At 40.6% G+C, this 22528-nt stretch overlaps 1 protein-coding gene across 3 annotated transcripts in view; it reads left to right on the top strand.

The window, feature by feature from the left end:
* The window catches only part of OCA2 (OCA2 melanosomal transmembrane protein), a 399414-nt gene that overhangs the window by 244904 nt on the left and 131982 nt on the right, over positions 1 to 22528 (top strand). For all 3 annotated transcript variants that reach the window (XM_032342310.1, XM_032342311.1, XM_032342312.1), the window contains one exon: positions 15848 to 15941. In XM_032342310.1, coding sequence (XP_032198201.1) covers positions 15848 to 15941 — 94 coding nt within the window. The remainder of the gene's footprint in view (positions 1 to 15847; positions 15942 to 22528) is intronic.

The following is a 22528-nucleotide window of genomic DNA, read 5'->3' as shown; positions in this document are numbered from 1 at the left end:
AATTTCAAAACTGACCCTGTTGGCTTCTGCTCTTTACATTCTCTTTAGCAGAACAGGCTCTCCTCTTGGTACTCACTGTCTGATATTACACTGCATTGTCTTAGGGCAGCTGTCCACCTGAAAGTGCTGTGCTGCCCCTTTGGCATTGCTTCATGTCCCCAGGCAGCCCCTTGCCCTGAGAACCACTATTTCTTCCTGTTGTTGTCTATCTGGGCCACCTCAGCCCCTCTCTGGGCATCTCCTGCCACATGTCTCTTTCATTCCTATAAGGGACAGCCTATCTAGCCTCCCTTTATTTTATTTTTTTGAAATTTTAAAATTTTTTAATAAACATATAATTTATTATTAGCTCCATGAGTACAGGTCTGTGAATCGCCAGGTTTACACACTTCACAGTACTCACCATAGCACATACCTTCCCCCCATGTCCATAACCCCACCACTCTCTCTCTACCCCCTCTGCCTGGCCACCCTCAGTTTGTTTTGTGACATTAAGAGTCTCTTATGGTTTGTCTCCCTCCCGATCCCATCTTGTTTCATTTATTCTTTTCCTACCCTGCAAACCCTCCATGTTGCAACTCCACCTCCTCATATCAGGGAGATCATATGATAGTTGTCTTTCTCCGATTGACTTATTTTGCTCAGCATAATACCCTCTCATTCTATCCACGTCATCACAAATGGCAAGATTTCATTTCTTTTGATGGCTGCATAGTAGTGTTCCATTGTATATATATATATATACCACATCTTCTTTATCCATTCATCTGTTGATGGACATCTAGGTTCTTTCCATAGTTTGGCTATTGTGGACATTGCTGCTATAAACATTTGGGTGCACGTGCCCCTTCAGATCACTACATTTTCTAGCCTCCCTTTAATTGTTAATTATCTTGCACTCAGTCAGGAGCTATCATTCTCAGAGTCCTGGATTGGATGTTAATTGTAGGGGTTAGAGGTCAGGCAGCAAGGCATGTGTCTTCCTGCTTAGACAGCTGAAAAAGGGCTTTATATGTATTTTTAGATGAATTGATACTACAGTATTTAAATGTAAGTGTGTATATTTAAAAGAATGATGGAATGCTTTTGTTTGATAATGTCAACATACAGTAGCAATTACATTCTTGGGAACTATTTTAAATTAGCATGACAAATTTTACATATTAACTTAAAATGTATGAGCTAGCCACATTTTTTTCCCCCGGAATTCCTTGGGGACATAGGTGAAGTGACCAGCCCAGTGGTGGACACTTAGCTGGGTGTTCTTGTACTGGGCTCTGTGCTGGGCTGTTGCAAATAATATTTCAGGGGGTAGTGTGATGGCTGTCCTAGGATGACCCTGTAGCAATATCAAGAAAAGAAGTTGTTTTGTGCAGACCTAAATCCAAACTAGCAATCTCAGAGGAACACAGAGGGTCCTGGCTCAGCACATCAAGCAGTGTGTGTAGCCCTGGCTGGCATCCCAATGGGCCTGGAGGTAGGCAGCTGTCCAACCTCACATGCATTTCTCCCTATGTTGGGGATCACTTGCGGCCCAGCTGGGATCAGTCCAAGCAGAGCCTTTCCCAACACCTGCATGATTTTCAACATCCACAGGGCCATGATTCAGGATTCACTCCTCCTTGGTCTCTTTCCAGGGTCTCTTTCCACAGACATCCATTGTGTAGGACTGAAAGCAGCTCATTTTGATGATGTATGGAAGATCTGGTAATTGATTCCCTTAATAATACCCATGTGCTTTAGCTCCCTTAAAGTTTTTTGTACCCCTAAAGAGAAATGTAACCCAGTTCCGGACCCTGCTTGTTTGTGGCTGATAACTTTGTGACCCAGCTCAACAGTCCTTCTGGCTAATCCACCCTCCTTTACAGTCTCTTTCCTCCTTAAACACCTATCTGTCATGACTATTATTATCTCTGTGTATTAATCCTCAACTCCCTTGCCTCTATTTGGTTTCACAGCCTTCCTTTGGCAAAGTACCACCTGTTGCCAGGTTAAGTCTGTCTCCTTTTCCCCCACCCCATATGCACAGATAGTGGAGCGGAGCAGCAAGTCCTACATTGCCATCTTGCTTCCCAGCCACAGCACAGCACTTCCCTCATGGCTCCTCACTGCTGCCTGCCACACAACTTCTCCCTGGGCCTCATTCTCCCAAGAGTCTTGACGACTTCTGCATATGTCTCATCTCCCTTTGAGCCTCCAAGTGCCTTTTCCTTCCTTCCTAGAAGTTGATGACTTTGCTTCCCTTTTGTGAAGCAAAGATGAAAGCAGTCATGTAGAGGTTTCACAAACAATGACCACTGTAGGTGCCTAGTACATACTACATTCCTTCCAGTTATATGGAGGGAATTCCTATTCTCAGTGGAGGCCAGCACCTCCACCCAGCACAAAAGCCAGAGTTCTTTCCTCCGTAATGTTTTTTTCACTCTCTACTGCATCATTCTTATCAAGATCTAAACATGCTACCATCTCCCTCTCATGAAGAATCTCAATGAGCCATGCAACTCTGTGACTCCCTTCCCTTTCTTCTACTTTCTTTAACAGCCAAACTCTTTGAAATCACTGTCTATCCTTGCCATCCTCATCTTGCTGTAATCCTTCTTCATTTTTCTCTTGACCCCACTTCAAGACCTCATGATATTCACCTTTGTGAGAAATCCAGTGATGCTCCTAGTTCTCTTCTAACCTGGCCTGTCGGCAGGTTAGAAGCAACCTCTCTTCTCCTTGTGCTCCTTTCCCTGTTTGACTCCTCAAGGTTCTCCTCTTATTCATGCAGTCATTCCTTCTTGGTCTTCTTCCAATGGCCTTCTTCACCTTTCAGCTCCCAAACACTGGACTCAGTTATGGCTAATTCATTCCCTAGACTCATTACAAGTGGCCTTATCCAAGTTCATGCTTTAAATTCCATCCACTCCTGGGCTTCTCTGCAGACTCCAGGGCTCAGGTATCCAGTTGCCCCTTCACCTCTCCACTGAGCTAAAACATGCATCTCAAACTTAATGTGCCCCAAATCAAACCCTGATGTGTCCTTCCCAAATCTTACTCATTTTCATAAAAATATCATTTTCTCAATTTCTCAGGGCTCCAAATCCTAGAACCAGTCTGAGCCCTTGTTTTTTCTTACAACATATAGCCAGCTGTCCCTTGAAGCTTCTAAATATGGCCAATTTCCATAGCCTTTATCATTGCCCCCAAATCCTAGCCAACATTCCCCACCTGTGTATTGCAGTTACCTTCAAATTGTTCTGTTTCCACTCTTGCTCTACCCCCAAGCATCTATTCTCCACTGAGGATTTCCACTTTCCTCAACACAACTCAGTTTCGCAGTGCCTACATGCCTTGCTGATCTGGCCATAGTCACCTCTGATGTCACTTCCTATCAGTCTTCTCTTTATCCACTTAGCTCCAGTTACACTGACTTCCACAGCTTTCCTCGGACATGTCAAGCAAGCTCCTGCCTTTTTACTTTCTATTCCTTCAGGCTGAGACTCCTTGCACAGATCGTTAGGAGCTTAGTCTTACCTCCTCACCTTTCATTAAGTTTTCTTAAAATATTACCCAGTGCTAAAGTGATGCCCCCATTTCCTTTTTGCTTATTTTTTTCTCCACTTTTTAAAATGTTATTATGTTATGTTAGTACATAACATAATACAGTACATCATTAGCTTTTGGAGTGTTCCATGATACATAATACATAACATAATACAGTACATCATTAGCTTTTGGAGTGTTCCATGACTGACCGTTTGCATATAGCAGTGAGTGGTCCTTGCAATATATGCCTTCCTTAGTACCTATCATGAGGCCAACCCATTCCTCTGCCCCTTTCCCTCTGAAACCCTCAGGTTATTTCCCAGGGTCCATAGTCTCTCATGTTTCATCTCCCCCTCTGATTTCCCCCCACTTCATTTTTCTCTTCCTTCCCCTAATGTCCTCGTGCTATTCCTTATATTCCACATATAAGTGAAACCATATGATAATTGTCTTTCTCTGCCTGACTTATTTCACTTAGCGTAATCCTCTCCAGTTCCATCCATGTCAATGCAAATGGTGGGTATTCATCCTTTCTGATGGCTGAGTAATATTCCATTGTATGTATGGAGCACATCTTCTTTATTCATTTGTCTGTTGAAGGGCATCTCATCTCCTTCCACAGTCTGACTATTGTGTACATTGCTGTTAAAAACATTAGGGTGCATGTGCCCTATTTTCACTACATCCATATCTTTGGGGTAGATACCCAGTAGTGCAATTGCTGGATCACAGAACAGCTCTATTTTTAACTTTTTGAGGAATCTCCTCAACTGTGGAAACAGAACAATTTGAAGGTAACTGCAATACACAGGTGGGGAATGTTGGCTAGGATTTGGGGGCAATGATAAAGGCTATGGAAATTGGCCATATTTAGAAGCTTCAAGGGACAGCTGGCTATATGTTGTAAGAAAAAACAGAGTGGCTGTGCTAGCTTGCATTCCCACCAACAATGAAAGAGGGATCCCCCCTCTCCACATCCTCTCCAACATTTGTTGTTTCTTGCCTTGTCAATTTTTGCCATTCTAACTGGTGTTAGGAGGCATCTCAGTATGGTTTTGATTTGAATTTCCCTGATGGCTACTAATGTTGAGCATTTTTTCATGTGTCTGTTAGCCACTTGTATGTCTTGTTTGGAGAAGTGTCTGTTCATGTTCTCTGCCCATTTTTTGACTTGATTTTTTGTTTCTTTTTTGTTTTTGGGTGTTGAGTTTGAGAAATTCTTTACAGATCTTGGATACCAGCCTTTTATCTGTAGTGTCATTTGCAAATATCTTCTCACATTCTTTGGGTTGCCACTGTTTTGTTGACCATTTCTGTTGCTGTGCAGAAGATTTTATTTTGATGAAGTCCCAAAACTTCATTTTCACATTTGTCTCCCTTGCCTTTGGAGGTGTGTCATGAAAGAAATTGTTGTGGCCATTGTGGAAGAGGTTACTGTCTGTGTTCTCATCTAGGATTTTGGTGGATTCCTGTCTCACCCTGAGGTCTTTCATCCATTTAAAGTTTATCTTTGTGTATAGTGTAAGACAATAATCAAGTTTCATTCTTCTATACATACTGTCCAATTTTCCCAGTACCATTTATTGAAGAGACTGTCTTTTTTTTCCACTGGATTTTTTTCCTGCTTTGTTGAAGATTAGTTAACTATAGAGTTGAGGGTCAATTTCCTGGAGATTCTATTCTGTTTCATTGATCTATGTGTCTGTTTTTGTGCCAATGCTATGCTGTCTTGGTAATCATAGCTTTGTAATATAGCATGAAATCAGACAATGCGATGCCCCAGCTTTGTTTTTCTTTTTCCACTGACATCCCCCCTCCCAAAAAAAAGGATAGATTTGTTTGTTTGTTTGTTTATTTATTTTAGAGAGAAAGAGAGATTGGGAGTACAAATGGGAGGGGAAGAGGAAGGAGGAGAGAAAATCTCAAGCATACTCCACACTGAACATGGATCTAGATGCAGGGGTTGATCCCAGAGTCCTGAGATCATGCCCTGAGCAAAAACCAAGAGTCAGATGCTTAACCAACTGGTGCTCTGTCCCCCTGAAATTTCTTAAGTAAAACCTAGTCTTCTCTCAGAGGTGCTTTTGTTTGTGGATTTCTGTCTAATTGTTCATCTTTGAGAAGTTACTGAGGCTGGGTCTCATACTCCACCGTTTTGGTGACAGCACTCCAATTATCTCTTGTATGAGATGAGTTGTTTCTCTCTTGCTGATTTCAATATTTTTTCTTTGTCTTTTGGATGTGATGATTTGGCTATAAAATATCTTAGTGTGGGTCTCCTTGAGTTTATCCTATTTGTAGTTTGTGGAACTTCTTGGACATGTATATTCATGGATTTCCTCAGACTTGGAAAGTTTTTGGTAAAATATTCAAATATTTTCTCTGCCTCTTTTTTTTTAATCTTCTTTTGGGACTTCTATAATACAGATGTTGGTATGTTTGATGGTTCTCACAGGTTTCTGAGGCTCTCTTAAATATTTTTTCATTCATTTTTCCTTCTGCTTCCCAGACTAGATCATTCCAAATACCTTATCTTGAGGTTTGCTGACTCTTCCTTTTGCCTGGTAAAATCTGCTGTTGAATTATAGTGAGATTTTATTTTAGTTGTGCTTTTCACCTCCAAAATGTGTACTTCATTCTTTTTTATAATTGTCTCTTTATTAATATTCTTATTTTGTTTATATATCATTTTCTTGATTTCATTTTTTTCTTTATGGTTTCCTTTTGCTCAATGAATGCATTTGAGATAGTTGAATTAACATCTTTGACTAATAATTATAATGTCTGGCTTCAGGGATGGTTTATGTCAAAGTATTTTAAATTTTTTTTACCTGCAAATGGACCATATATATATATATATATATTTTTAAAGATTTTATTTATTTGACAGACAGCGATCACAAGTAATCAGAGAGGCAGGCAGAGAGAGAGTGGGAAGAAGGCTCCCTGCTGAGCAGTGAGCCTGATGTGGGGCTCGGTCCCAGGACTCGGGGATCATGACCTGAGGTGAAGGCGGAAGCTTTAACTCACTGAGCCACCCAGGTGCCCCTGGACCACATATTCTTATCTCTCTTTTTTCTTTTGCGATAATTGCACAGCTCTGCGAATATATTAAAAACAATAAATTGTAAATTTTTAAATTTTTAAAAATTATTTATTGATTTATTTATCAACATATAATGTATTATTTGCTTCAGGAGTATAGGTCTGTGAATTATCAGTCTTAACACAATTCACAGCATTCACCATAGCACATACTCTCCCCAATGTCCATAACACAGCCACCCTATACCTCCCCCCACCCCCCAAAAATGCTCAGTTTGTTTAGAGATTAAGAGTTTCTTATGATTTCTCCTTCCCCAGAGAGGGGAGGTATAGGTGTTTCATTTTTTGCTCCCTACCCCCCATGACCTTCCTCTCAAATTCCTCATATCAGGGAGATCATATGATAATTGTCTTTCTCTGATTGACTTATATCACTTAGCATAATACCCTCTGTTCTACCCATGTTGTAGTAAATGGCAAGATTTAGGGGTTTTTTTATGGCTACATAGTATTCCATTGTGTGTGTATACACACACACACACACACACACACACACACACACCATCTCTTCTTTTTTTAAATTTTTGTTTTTTTAAATTTCTTTTCAGTGTTCCAGAATTAATTGTTTATGCACCACACCCAGTGCTCCATGCAATACATGCCCTCCTTAACACCCACCACCACGCTCACCCATCCCCTCACCCCCATCTCCTCCAAAACCCTCAGTTTGTTTCTCAGAGTCCACAGTCTTTCATGGTTTGTCTCCCCCTCCAATTTTCCCCAACTCACTTCTCTCCATCTCCCCATGTCCTCTGTGTTATTCCTTATTCTCCACAAAATAAGAAAAAACATATGACAATTGACTCTCTCTGTTTGACTTATTTCACTCAGCATAATCTCTTCCAGTTCCATCCATGTGGATACAAAAGTTGGGTATTCATCTTTTCTGATGGAAGCATAATACTCAATTGTTTATATGAGCCATATCTTCTTTATCCATTCATCTGTTGAAGGGCATCTTGGTTCTTTCCACAGTTTGGTGACCGTGGCCATTGCTGCTATGAACATTGAGGTACAGATGGCCCTTCTTTTCACTACATCTGTATCTTTGGGGTAAATAACCAGTAGTGCAATTGCAGGGTCACAGGGAAGCTCTATTATTAATTTCTTGAGGATTCTCCACACTGTTTTCCAAAGTGGCTGCCCCAACTTACATTCCCACCAACAATGTAAAAGGGTTCCCCTTTCTCCCCATTCTCTGCAACACTTGTTGTTTACTGTCTTGTTAATTTTGGCCATTCTAACTGGTGTAAGCTGATATCTCAATGTAGTTTTGATTTTAATCTCCCTGATGGCTAGTGATGATGAATATTTTTTTTCATCATAGCCATTTGTATGTCTTCATTGGAGAAGTGTATGTTCATGTCTTCTGCCCATTTTTTTGATGTGATTATCTGTTTTTGTGTGTGTTGAGTTTGAAGAGTTCTTTCTAGATATTGGATATCAGCCCTTTGTCTGTAGTGTCATTTGTGAATATCTTCTCCCATTCCATGGGTTGCCTCTTTTTTTGTTGACTGTTTTCTTTGTTGTGCAGAAGCTTTTGATCTTGATGAACTCCCAAAAGTTCATTTTCATTTTTGTTTCCTTTGCCTTTGGAGACATATCTTGAAAGAACTTGGTATGGCCAATGTTAAAGAGGTTACTGCCTATGTTCTCCTCTAGGATTCTGATGGATTCCTGCCTCACACTGAGGTCTTTTATCCATTTTGAGTTTATGTTTATGTATGGTATAAGAGAATGGTTGAGTTTCATTCTTCTACATATAACTGTCCAATTTTGTCAGCACCATTTATTGAAGAGACTGGCTTTTTTTCCACTGTATATTTTTCCCTTTTTTTTGAAGATTATTTGATGATAGAGGTGAGGGTCCATATCTGAGCTCTCTACTCTTTTCCACTGGACTATGTGTCTGTGTTTATGCCAGTACCATACTGTGTTGGTGATCACAGCTTTGTAGTAAAACTTGAAATCAGGCAACGTGATGCTGCCAGTATTGCTTTTCTTTTTCAACATTCCCTTAGCAACTTGGGGTCTCCCCTGATTCCATGCAAATTTTAGGATTGTTTGCTCCAGCTCTTTGAAAAATACTGGTGGAGTTTTGATCAGAATGACATTACAAGTATAGATTGCTCTAGGCAGTAGAGATATTTTAACAATGTTTATTCTTCCAATCCATGAGCATGGAATGGTCTTCCATCTTTTTGTGCCTCCTTCAATTTCTTTCATGAGTGTTCTGTAGTTCTTCAAGTACAGGAACTTTGGTTAGGTTTATTCCCAGGTATCTTATGGTTCTTGGTTCTATAGTAAATGGAATCGATTCTCTAATTTCCCTTTCTGTATTTTCATTGTTAGTGTATAAGAAAGCCACTGATTTCTGTACATTGACTTTGTATTCTGCCACATTACTGAATTGCTGTATGAGTTCTATTTAGTTTGGGGGTGGAGTCTTTTGGGTTTTCCATATAAAGTATCATGCCATCTGTGAAGAGAGAGAGTTTGACTTCTTCATTGCCAATTTGGATACCTTTTATTTCTCTTTGTTGTCTGATTGCTGTTGCTAGGACTTCTAATACTATGTTGAACAAGATTGGTGAGAGTGGGCATCCTTGTCATGTTCCTGATCTCAAAGGGAAGGCTGCGAGCTTTTTCCCATTGAGAATGATATTCTCTGTCGGTTTTTCATAGATAGATTTTATGAAGTTCAGGAATGTTCCCTCTATCCCTATACTTTGAAGCATTTTAATCAGGAACAGATGCTGGATTTTGTCAAATGCTTTTTCTGCATCAATTGAGAGCACCATGTGGTTCTTATCTTTTCTCTTACTGATTTTTTTCTATCACATTGATTGATTTATGAATATTGAAACATCCTTGAAGCCCAAGGATGAATCCCACCTGGTCATGATGGATAATCTTTTTAATGTACTGTTGGATAGTATAACTAGGATCTTGTTGAGAATCTTAGCATCTGTATTCATCAGGGATATTGTTCTGAAATTCTCCTTTTTGCTGGGGTCTTTGCCTGGCTTGGGGATTAGAGTAATGCTGGCTTCATAAAGAGAGTCTGGAAGTTTTCTTTCTGCTTCGATTTTTTGAACGAGCTTCAAGAGAACAGGTGTTATTTCTTCTTTGAAAGTTTGGTTGAATTCCCCAGGGAATCCATCAGGTCGTGGGCTCTTTTTTGGGGGGAGGTTTGTGATCGCTGCTTCAATCTCGTTACTAGGTATTGGTCTATTCAGGTTGTCAATTTCTTTCTGGCTCAGTTTTGGAAGTTTATAGTTTTCCAGGAATGCATCCATTTCTTCTATGTTGCTTAACTTATTGGCATATAACTGTTGGTAATAATTTCTGATGATTGTTTCTACCTTGTTGTTAGTTGTGATCTCTCCCTTTTCATTCATAATTTTATTAATCTGGGCCTTCTCTCTTTTCTTTTGGATTAGTTTGACCAATGGTTTATTGATCTTATTGATTTTTTTCAAAAAGCCAGTTTCATTGATGCATTCTACTGTATCTCTAGTTTCTATCTCATTGATCTCTTCTCTAATCTTGATTGTTTCCCTTCTTATGTGTGGAGTTGGCTTAATTTGTTGTTGATTCTCCAGTTCTTTAAGGTATAGAGACAGCTGGTGTATTCTGGATTTTTCCATTTTTTGAGGGAGGTTTGGATGGCTATGTATTTCCTCCTTAGGACCGCCTTTGCTGTATCCCATAGGTTTTGGACAAAAGCGTCTTCATTCTCATTGCTTTCCATGAATTGTTGACGTTCTTCTTTGATTTCCTGGTTGATCCAAGCATTCTTAAGCTTCCAGGTCTTTGAATTCCTTCCAAACTTTTCCTTTTGATTGAGCTCCAGTTTTAATGCATTGTGATCTGAGAACATGCAGGGAATAATCTCAATCTTTTTGTATCTGTTGAACCCTGATTTGTGACCCAGTATGTGGTCTGTTCTGGAGTAGGTTCCATGTGCACTCAAGAAGAATGAATATTCTGTTCTTTTAGGGTGAAATGTTCTGTATATATCTATGAGGTCCATCTGGTCCAATGTGTCATTCAATGCCCCTCTTTCTTTATGATTTTCTGCTTGAATGATCTGTCTATTACTGAGAGAGTTGGGTTAAGATCTCCTAGTATTAATGTATTCATATCAATATGACTCTTTTTCTTGACTAACAGTTTTCTTATGTAGTTGGCTGCTCCCATATTGGGGTCATAATATTTGCATATGTTAGATCTTCTTGGTGGGTAGGCCCTTTAAGAATGATGTAGTGCATCCTTCTGTATCTCTGACTATAGTCTTTAGTTTAAAATCTAATTTATTTGATATGAGAATCACTATCCCAGCCTTCTTTCGAGACCCATTGGCATGAAAGATGCTTCTCCATCCTTTACTTTCAGTCTGGATGTATCCTTAGGTTCAAAATGGGTCTGTTGTAGACAACATATGGATAGGGTCTGTTGTTTTACTCAGTCTGCAGCCCTGTGCCATTTTATGGTAGTGTTTAGGCCATTCACATTGAGAGTGATTATTGAGAGATTTTTTTTTTTAATTGACATAGTGTTAGCTGTGAAGTTCTTGTTTGTATAGATTGGCTCCATAAATTTCTGTTCTGGGACACTCTTGGGTTTTTTCCTCATTTATAGAATACCCCCTGAATATTTCTTATAGTGCTGGGTTGGTGCTCACATATTCTTTTATACCTTGCTGGTCTTGGAAGCTCTAAATCTCTCCATCCATTTTGAATGTTAGTCTTGCTGGATAAAGTATTCTTGGCCAAATTATCCATTCATCTTTTGATACACAGCTAGATTCTTTCCATAGTTTGGCTATTGTGGACATTGCTGCTATAAACATTTGAGTGCATGGGCCCCTTTGGATCACTACATTTGTATCTTTAGGGTAAATACCCAGTAGTGCTATGGCTGGGTTATAGGGTAGCTCTATTTTCAACTTTCTGAGGAACCTCCATACTGTTTTCCAGAGTGGCTGCACCAGCATGTATGCCTAGCTGGTTCAGTATGGAGCTATGAGACTTTACCTCTTTTTTATGTTTTTAAATTTGTTGTTCTTGTTTTTCTTTTGTTGAGAACTGGGCATTTTGGGTGTTATTTCAATGTTGTTGTGTCTTAAAGACTAGGGAAGCCTGAGGAGAGGGAGAGAGTTGGGGGATAGCTGGTCAGTGGAGCTGTCAGAACACCCATAACATTTATGAATTAATTGTGCCATTTTATTTGAGTGAAGTTCATGGTGCTCCATAGCATTTAATAGTAACATCAAAGATCACTGATCACAGATCACCATAACAAAAATAACAATAACGAGGGATGCCTGGGTGGCTCAATCATTACGTGTCTGCTCTTGGCTCAGCTCATAATCCCATGGTCCTGGGATTGAACCCCACATCTGGTTCGCTGCTCAGTGGGAAGCCTGCTTTTCCCTCTCCCACTCCCCCTGCTTGTGTTCTGTCTCTTGTTATCTCTCTCTACATCAAATAAAAAATAAATTAACAATAATGAAAAAGTTTGAAATATTGTGAAAACTACCAAACTGTGACACAGAGACCCAAAGTGAGCAAATGTTGTTGGAGAAATGGCTTGCCAATTGGCTTGCTCCATGCAAGGTTTCCACAGACCTTCAATTTATAAAAAATGCAGTTATCTGTGAGGCACCATAAAAATAGTGTGATAAAGAAGGTATGCTTGTATTGTTTTGAGTTGAATTGCATCTTCCCAAAAGATAGGTTAAAGTCCTAATCCCAGGTTCCTGAGACTGTGACCTTATTTGGAAAAATGGTCTTTATAGAGATCATGAAATTAAAATTAGTTCATTAGAATAGGCCCTAATCTTATATGACTCGTATCCTTATAAAAAGGGGGAGTTTGGATGCAAAAGCAGGCATGCAAAGAAGGAAGAACATATGAAGACACATAAGGTGAAGTTAACTATGTCACTGGAGTGAGACACCTATAAGCAAGGATTGGTGGCAACCATCAGAAATTAGGAGAGGCAGCAAGAATCTTCCCCTAGAGTTCGGGGAAAGCATGGCTCTACTAACAGGATTTCAGACTTCTAGTGTTTATAACTGCAAGATAGTGTATTTCTCTTGTTTCAAGCTACTTTGTTTTGGCAGCCCTAGGAAATTTAGACTGTTACTTTACAGTTGTTCTCTTCAATAATTGTTTGGGTAGAGAGGTGGATTTCTAAAGATTCCTACTCTATCATCTTCTATGACATCCTTATTTATTATTTAATTTTTCTCTCTCTCTCTGCTTACTCTAATGTAAGCTCTATGAGGGCAGGGAACTTTGTCTTTCATAAGAGCTGCTATGTGGACATAACAATGACAGACAAATTGGTCATTTATGAATAATTATTGAGTGCTTTAAGACAAAGAAACATGGACAAAGTAATATGGTCCCACCCTGGTGAAGTGAGGTGTGTGTTAAATGTCACTATGGAAGTATGTTCTGGGCATAATGTGATATAAAACCTCAGCCACTTTGGGAAAGTCACGGAAGGTTCCAGAGGACAGATGTCCAATATTATGTGATGTTGCACTTTGTTTGCTCCTCCAGAGAGTCAAAACTTCAAGTTTGAAACTGCCTCTGTGACAGCATTTGGGTTCATTATGAGAAAACAGAAGCTAAGATTGGAACCTGCCATGAGAACTGCTCAGGGGTTCTTGGGCAAGGAGTTTCTATTTCTGTATCAGATAGATTTCCTAGGATGTTTTCTTTTCCATTTCAGTTTTGGGGCTACCAAAAATGAAAAAGGAGCTTTCTGAAATGCTCCTTATGACCCAACAAATAGTAAGAGCTCATTCTTAGACCTTACAAGGCTACCCTGGATAACTGTATGCAGGGCTGGCAGAGCAACCTATGCAGTAGGAGTGTGTGCAGTAGGTACATAGGACTGATGGTTGGCTGCAGCCTACTGGTCAGTCTCTTCTGGGGCTGTTGGGGCCCCCTCAACACATCCTTCCTCTGGGTACCCCATAAAGTAGCAGTATTTCCTAGGGCATACTCTTATCGTGACTTAACCTGAAGCTCCATGGAGGCTTGCAGTAACAGGGGTGCTTCTTTCTAGTCCACCTACCTTTCATTGGTTCAAGCAGGTCACTGGCCAAGTCCATTGTCAGTGGGATGGGGGAGTGGATATTTTTGCCTCACTGGGAAATATTGCAGAAGCATTCATGTGAAGTACTATTGTAGGGATAAAGAACTAGGGAGTGAAACTGACCTGCTCTCCAGAAAAGCATGGTTCTGCTGCCCCCTGATTCTCTACAGCAAATGAAATCCCATGTCCCATATCTTCACATTGGTTTCAGCTTTCTGCTTGTGACTTTGGGAAATCCTTTCTGAACAGGTTACCATTGGAGCTCCCCTCATCCTGCTCTTTAGAGATGTTCACACAAGGAAACTTCCCTGAGGCAGAAGATTCAAGGGTCCCTCCTTAACATCTTGTGGGCTGAGGTACCTAGCAGTGACAATATAGACCAACATTCCCCCCAAGCCAGCTGAAAGTAGACCTCATAGCTACATCCTCCCTCTGGCTACATTCTTTACATCAGCAACATGAATCACAAGGGGACATGCTTTTGGAACACAAATTTGTTATAGAAACGTTGCAAGTGCTACATACATGTTTCTTTGATAACAATAATGTAAAATTCATCTCTGTCAAAAAGGTACACTGGATGCTGGCATGACTTACTAGAAAATACTACATTCCAATTATTGAACCGATGTCTGTTATTATATGAACATCAACAGGGTGAGGAAGACTTCACAGAGGGCAGTTGTGAGAAGTGGTTTAGCACAGGTTTACCATTCTGCACTTTGAAATCAGAGGACTGTGTTCAGGTTCCAGTTTGGTCACTTATAAGATATGTGTCTTTCTATGCCTTGATTTCCTCATATATTGATTGAAGGAATAAGAAATACACCTGAGGGATGTCTGAGGATTAAATAAAATGATAAATGCATAGAGTTAGTATAGGACTTAGTCCACTACAGGGCTAAGAAATGCTAGTTAGGGGGTGCTTGGGTGACTCAGTCAGTTAAGCAGCTGCCTTCGACTCAGGTCATGATCTCAGTGTGCTGGGATCGAGTCCCACATCAGGCTCCTTGCTCAGCAGGGAGCCTGCTTCTCCCTCTGCCCCTGCCTGCCACTCGTCTGCCTGTGCACGCTCTCTCTCTCTGACAAATAAATAAATAAAATCTTTACCAACACAAAACAAACAAAAAATCTTCAAAAAAAAAAAAGAAAGAAAGAAACACTATTTAGATGGTTATGGTTATGGTCTTAGCCATTGTAAGATATCCTACAGGACTTTACCCCACCTAAGATCCAAAACCATAGTCAGGGCAGTTGAGCCAAAAAAAGACCATTTAGTTGGTCATATGGCTGGAAACAAAAACATACCAGTGGGCTCAAACTCTAGGTTTTGTGGATTCTGAAGTTTACTTTGGTTTCCTATTGAACATCCTATGCTTCTTTCTTTTTTTTAAATTTTTATATCTTTTCAGTGTAACAGTATTCATTGTTTTTGCACCACACCCAGTATTTGTGCCCTCTCTAATACCCACCACCTGGTTCCCCCAACCTTCCACCCCCTGCCCCTTCAAAACCCTTGGATTGTTTTTCAGAGTCCATAGTCTCTCATGGTTCACCTCCCCTTCCAATTTCCTTCAACTTCCTTCTCCTCTCCATCTCCCCTTGTCCTCCATGCTATTTGTTATGCTCCACAAATAAGTGAAACCATATGATAATTGACTCTCTCTGCTTGACTTATTTCACTCAGCATAATCACGTGTTCAACATAGTATTAGAAGTCCTAGCAGCAGCAATCAGACAACAAAGAGAAATAAAAGGTATCCGAATTGGCAGTGAAGAAGTCAAACTCTCTTTCTTCGCAGATGATATGATTCTTTATATGGAAAACCCAAAAGTCTCCACCCCCGAACTACTGGAACTCATAAAACAATTCAGCAACGTGGCAGGATACAAAGTCAATGTACAGAAATCAGTGACTTTCTTATACACTAACAATGAAAATACAGAAAGGGAAATTAGAGAATCGATTCCGTTTACATCCTATGTTTCTTATGGTTTACTGAAGGAGTGCTTTGGATCTTGCAAATCAGTCAGAGTACAGGAAGCTCCTCTGGGTTTCCATCGATGTGATTTTAGTGTTTTTTTCCACTACAGATTCCTGTGCTCCTGAGCCTCAGCCAAGACCCCGAGGTCAGCCTGCCTGCACCACCACTCATGTATGCCTTGGCCCTTGGTGCCTGCTTGGGAGGTAAGGGGGTGCTGATGTATGCAGGGAAGGGGTTACTTACACTGTAGTGACCCCAAAGTGATGGTTTATACATGCCTAATTGAAAATTAAGGAGAGTTTGGATGATTTCCCGAGTAGAAACTCACCTTCAGCTTTGACTAAAGCAGATCTAGTGAAGTGAAGCCTGTGACTTTACACCCTCTGCAGAATTTCCCCAGAAATTCCAAACTGCAACCTGAGGATGATCATTACTGACATCTCAAAGTGAATATGCTCCCACACCATGCCCACACAGATGTGGCTTATGTTTAGAAACAGATTTTGAATCAGAAGACATCCTCAGTTGCAGTTTCTTATTCCCTCCCATAAGGGGTTGCAAGTGCTGAACTAGAGGCTCTAACTTAAGAGTAAGAAGAAAGATTTAAGATAAAAGGTTTTTCTTTTTTGGAGAGGGATACTGTCCTTTAGAGAATTTGAGAAGTGAATTAGTGAAAGTGTCAGGAGAGACTAACCTCTGGTGAGCAAACAGAAAGGTTTTGATAATCTTTTGAGGGAGCCGTGTTAGAGTTAAGAGTCCCTCTCATATTTAGGAGGCCTAATCACCTTTGGGAACACAAGAGGATTTCGGAGAATCTTAGATAAACATACTAGATACACTTTAAGTTGTTATTCTTAAATCTAGACATGTTTAGATAATCCAGCTTGCTTTGTTATTTGATCCCTATAAATCAATAACTTTCTGTTTAGTTTATCTCTTTGTTTATAAAGGGGGATTACTGTTATTCAGTGAAGTTGCAATGATTTCTGGAGGCAGCTAATTCACCTCATTCAGCATTTGAGACCTCAAGTTCTTCTGAGACTATAGACCTGTTAAAATAGCCCCCATTTATGCATTAGCCCCCTGGAAAAGTGTTCATAGCTACATTTAACACCATTGATAGTATCCAGAGGAAACTGAAATGTGTTCTCTGTGTGTGGAATTTTGTTCATTAAACCTCACTGAGCATCTGCTATAACTTGACATTGTGCTTTTGAGAAGGGAGACAATCACCTAAGCTAAGGTTATGCCTTAAACAGATATGTCCTCTTAAGATGGAATGCAGAGAGTGCTTAGGGAGCACCAGAGACAGACTCTAGTCTAGTCTAGTTCCCTCTAGGGAAAGTCTGAGAAGGTCCTCCAGGGAGGAAACTTTTGAGCTTGGTCTCAAAGGGTGAGAAACCTCTTTGGCTAGTGCTGATTCCCCAGGTTACAGACTGTATGATTCTATATATATGGTATTCTTGAAGTGATACAGTTGTAGAAATGTAGACTAGATTAGTGGTTAGTGGGGGTTAAGTACAGGACAAGGTGGAAGGAAGATTGTCTTGCTATAAAAGGACAATAGGAGGGATCATTTTGGTGATGAAAATGTTGTTTATTTATCAAAGTCAGTATTCCAACTGTGATGTAGTTGTATAGTCTTGAATTATATTATCTTTGAGGGAAACTGGTAAATGGTACATGGGATGTCCTCATATTATTCCTTACAGCTTCATGTAAATGTATAGTTTCTGTACAATAAAACTTTAGTTACAATAATAGAAAAAGAAAAAGCCAGAGGGAAGAATTTTCTTGTTGATTAAATCCACAATTACTAAATAATTGCTGAACTAAAGTAAATATAGATAGAGGGGCTCAATGAAAAATAAAGTCAAGGAAATATTCCAGAATCTAGAGGTAAAAGTCAAAGAATAAATTATAGAAGAAAAATAATAAACACAAAAGTTCAATATGGGAAATCCAACACTGGACTCCAAGAAAATAAATCTCAGGAAGCACAGAACAAAATGAAGGAAGGAATTTATCTAAAAAAAAAAAATAAATAAATAAATTAGGAGCGGATATTCCAGAACAAAAGCAGCACACGAGTGGATATATACCTAATGCCATCTTTCTGAAGTTTTAGAACTCTATAGAGGCTTAGAAACTTGCCCAATTGTCATACAATAGTAAATCTCAAAACTGGGCATCTAGCAGTTCAGCTCCAAAGTTTGTTTTCCTAAGCTCTCTTTGTGTTGAAAACAGGTAATTAGAAATACCAGGTTCAGGAAAAAAATGGTACAAAAATATTAGTATTCAAATTTGAAGCAAGTTAAAATGAGACATGATCTTAAGCAAATGATAGAACATAAGAAATGAGACTTCATTGGGCCTTGGTCCTGGTTGATGTCTTGGCCCTACAGGGGTGGCATTTACATAGTCTTGGATGATGTGAATATTACTGACTGTTTTTCTCAGTTGGAACAAACCTATTTCCAACCCAGCTACTTGTAAAACATATTACGGTTGTTAATTTCCTTGACAATCAAGCTTTTAAAATTTTATTTGGAGGTCTTTAGAACTCAAATTTAGCATTCCTTCCACTCTACCTGCTGATATACTCTATTTCCAAAGTGTGCATTGCTCTCTGGCTGCTCTCTGCTCTCTGACTAACCCAACACCGCTCCCAATCTCTTCTCTTTTGTGTCCCTCTACTATAATAGTTGTTCTGGTAACTGGTCTATACAGTTGCATTTTGCTGACCAATAAGACATGAGGGAAACCTGTTTGGGAGTCTCCTCACATGGGTTTTGGCCTTCTGACAAAAATGTACTGGTGCCAGTTCTTTTCCATGCTTCTTACCTTAGATGTGACCATGAAGCCATCTGTGATGGGAGAGAGAGGACAAGAGAATTGTGAAGATCCACCTCTGAAATTACTTATGAGACAATGACCTGATGCTTGGCAGCCTTCTGCCTCCAGGCTTCCTGTTACATGGGAGGAGATTTATTTTCCTTTGTGTGTGAAGCACTGTCATCCAGGTTTTCTATTACCTATAGCTGAAAACATTCTTAAAAGAATCAGCCATCCAAAAGAATGAAATCTTGCCATTTGCAACTATGTGGATGGAACTAGAGGGTATTATACTAAGCTAAATCAGTCAGTCAGAGAAAGACAAATACCACATGATTTCACTCATATGTGGAGTTTAAGAAACAAAGTAAAAGAACATAGGGAAAAAGGAAAAATAAAATAAGATGAAAACAGAGAGGAAGGCAAAACACTAGAGATGTTGAACTCTAGGAAACAAACTGACAGTTGCTGGAGCGGAGGTGAGTAGGGAGATGGGGTAATTGGATGATGGGCATCAAGGAGGGCATTTGATGTAATGACCACTGGGTTTTAATATGCAACTGATGAATCACTAAATTCTATCCCCAAAACTAATAATATACTATATGTTACCTAAATTGAATTTAATTTTTTAAGTTAATTTTATTTTTTCAGTGTTCCAAGATTCATTGTTTATGCACCACACCCAGTGCTGCATGCAATAGGTACCCTCCCTACTACCCACCACCAGGCTCAACCATCCTCCCCACCCTCCTTCCCTCCAAAACCCTCAGTTTGTTTCTCAGAGTCCACAGTCTCTCATGGTTCATCTCCCCCTCTGCTTTCCCCCAATTCACTTTTCCTTTCATTCTCATAATGTCCTCTGTGTTATTCCTTATGCTCCACAAGTACATGAAACCATATGATAATTGACTTTCTCTGCTTGACTTATTTCACTCAGCATAGTTGAATTTAAATAAGGAATTAAAAAAAAAGAAACTGGTCAGTGAAACTTAATAAGTTAATGTAACACCTCCCAAGTTATGAGGCATTTAGGAGGTCAAATGACTTCATGCAAAGAGGTGACTGAAAGGCAAGTCTAGAGAAGGAGGTCAGGCTGTGAGGACATATCCCAGGGTAGAAAAAGCTTTTGAGGAATAGCGATTGTGCCATCTGTGCTATATTCCTGAAAAGGTGGCTAGGAGCCTGATTTAAAAAACTGAACAACTGCCTTACATGGGAGCAGTTAGCACAGCCCTTGCTCATTTCTCTGCCACATCTTCTCTCTAAGGAAAGAGTTTGAATCATGTGGCTCCTCCCCTTTACCCCTTTCTCCCCACCCAGCTGCCCTCATAATGCCCGCATTGTCATGCAGCCAGAGGACCAAGCTGCTACACCTTCCCTTGGATCCTTGAAAATATCCCCATTCCATTCCCTGAATCTAGAAGTACTCTGGAACAAATTTACCTACCAAGCCAGTGCACTCTGGCAACATGAGGTGGGAAATGGAAAGGACCTTCCATTTTCTGGCAAGTGGTCTATTAAGGAATTCATACCAACTGTACTATGACAAGATACTATTGATCCAGACAATGCCATTTTAACTGGAAAGAAGGGGGTATTTTTTTCAATCATTAATCCCTAACAGGAGAGAATAAAATGTTGCTTTTTAGTTTAGGGCTCACACAAGTTGCTGAATGTGACCCTGGGCCACCTGTTAAGCTCCATGTTGTCCAGAAGCAGAGCTCTCCATGTCAAGTCATGGAGTAGCATTGTTTGGGGGTGGCAGGGCAGACACCACCCAGACACTGAGGGTCATGGTCTGCAAAGGAGGCTGGTGGGGCAGGATTATCTGAGGATCCTGGGCTTTGGCAGACTTTGGGAAACAATTGTAGGGCCTGATGGCTTACCAGGGTATGGAATTTCATTGACAGGTTTTCTCACCCAGAGCAGGAGCCAGCGGGTTGGCAGGGTCAAGGGGTAGGTATGTTGGTATAACAGCACCAAGAGAAGACTCTCTGGAGTCATCATTGTTGTGGAATTTGTACATCACCACCTGTTCGAGAACTTCAGATGCTCTGCATGACTGACAATAGAAGAGCCTTGGGCCTTTATCATGCAGATTGAATCTTGCTTTCTCTGATCCTCTTCTGGAGTCAAAACAGTTGGTTCTAGTCCTGGACTGATCACTTCCTAGCCCTGATATTTCAGCATGTTCCCTTTCTGTGCCTTAGTTTCTTCTTGGAGACACTGGGGACCTCAGGGGTCATGGTGAAGATGAGATGCCGTCTTTAGAATGCTTCTGACACTGAAGAGACACTGAGCAGAAATCTGGTTTTGTCCTCCTCAAATCCTTCAGCAGAACTCATCCCATACTCAGACCTATATATGCCCCTATGTCTTGTTGAACCTGTTGTTTCTTCTCATTTTTTTGGTGCTTCCTAAATCTCTTCCTCCTTGGGGAAGCCCTACTACCTGGCCATGGCCTGGTGACCCCAGCCCTCTGAACATTTCTCTTGGCCTCTCTGACCTCATGCCTGCTATGCATTCTCTCTAGGAATAGATTGCCAATGAGCCCCCAGAAGGTATGAGCTGATCTGTCCACAGAGGTCAGCCTGCTGGGTGGAAAGGAGAGCTGCCTAAGGCTAGGAAGTTAGAAGAAGCTAATATAAATCAGGGAGGTAGGTTGAGACAGATGTCAGCGCTGAGATGAAAATATAGACTCAGTTCTCTGACCTCTGACAAGAGGTCTCAGAGTGGTCCTGGAATCCTGGAATCACCTACATGAGCTTTCTATCACTACCATAACACATAGACAAACTATATTATCTCAGCTATGCCTCTACTTAGAGTCTCATAAGGCCAAGATCAAGATGTCCCCAGGCTGTGCTCCTTTCTGGTAGCTCTGGGATGGATCTGCTTCTGAGCTTACTCAGATTATTGCTAGGATCCAGGTGTCTGGAGTTCTAAGATTGGGTCCCCATCCTTTGTTGGCTGTCAGAAGGGATGCCTTTAGCTCCTAAAGGCCTCTCTTATTCTGACACTTGGACCTAAATCCCAGAGTTAGCAACACTGTGGAATTCTGATCATGGTGGGAATACCTCCACTCCCCTCTGGGTTCTCTCCTAGGATCCCTCTGACCTTCTGGGATCTCTCTGACTTTCCCCACTCCATTTCCTCTACCACCCCCACTGGGTTCTCTCTGACCCTCCTGGGATCTGTCTGACTCTCTCTTTGAGGCTTCTCTTCTGTTTCTAACTGGGGAAAGTTTTTTGCTTTTAAGGGTTCATGTGATTCAATGGGTCCACCCAGAAAATCCAGTGTAATCCCTCTCTTTCAGGGTCCATAACCTAAATTACTTCTGCAAAGTCCCATTTGCCATACAGGGTAACATGATGACATAAGCACAGCTTCTAAGGATTAAGGTGTGGACTTCTTGGCTGTGGCTTTTGGGAACATTGATCTGCCTCCCACATCATCTGGAGCAAGCTGGTATCACTTATAGTCTGTGTGTCTCCTAATCAGCTTCCTCTATGACCACCCTAAAGTCTGTCCTTCACACAGTAGCCTGTCATGTCAGCCTGTCATGACCTACTTTCTCCTTGGTCATGGGCAAATCCTCCACTGCCCTTCCTGATTCTCTGGGTAGGGCCATATACTCTGAAGTGCACTGAGAAATAGTGGGACTGTCACAAAAATGGGACATCAGGAACACAGTGGCCACAAGCAGAGTGGATCAACCTCAGGGAGGCATTACTATCACAAGGTTTGGGATCAGTGGCTGCAGGGTGCTGGGGAGACTCTGGAAGATTTTACCGAGTTCTTAAGAACCAAAGTCTCATAATTTTGATTCCTCAACTATATTTCACCCTTTAAACAAGCAGATAAATGGATGCAGCATGCCATTTCAAAGGTTTTCACTGAAAAACCCAGTCTAAGTCTTCTATGGATGAAAAGCAGAGAGAATAAGATGAAG

Source organism: Mustela erminea, chromosome 5 (genome assembly GCF_009829155.1).
Source record: "Mustela erminea isolate mMusErm1 chromosome 5, mMusErm1.Pri, whole genome shotgun sequence".
NCBI lineage: Eukaryota > Metazoa > Chordata > Mammalia > Carnivora > Mustelidae > Mustela > Mustela erminea.
The sequence above is the reverse complement of the archived record's forward strand: the minus strand, read 5'-3'. Positions and strand labels throughout refer to the sequence as shown.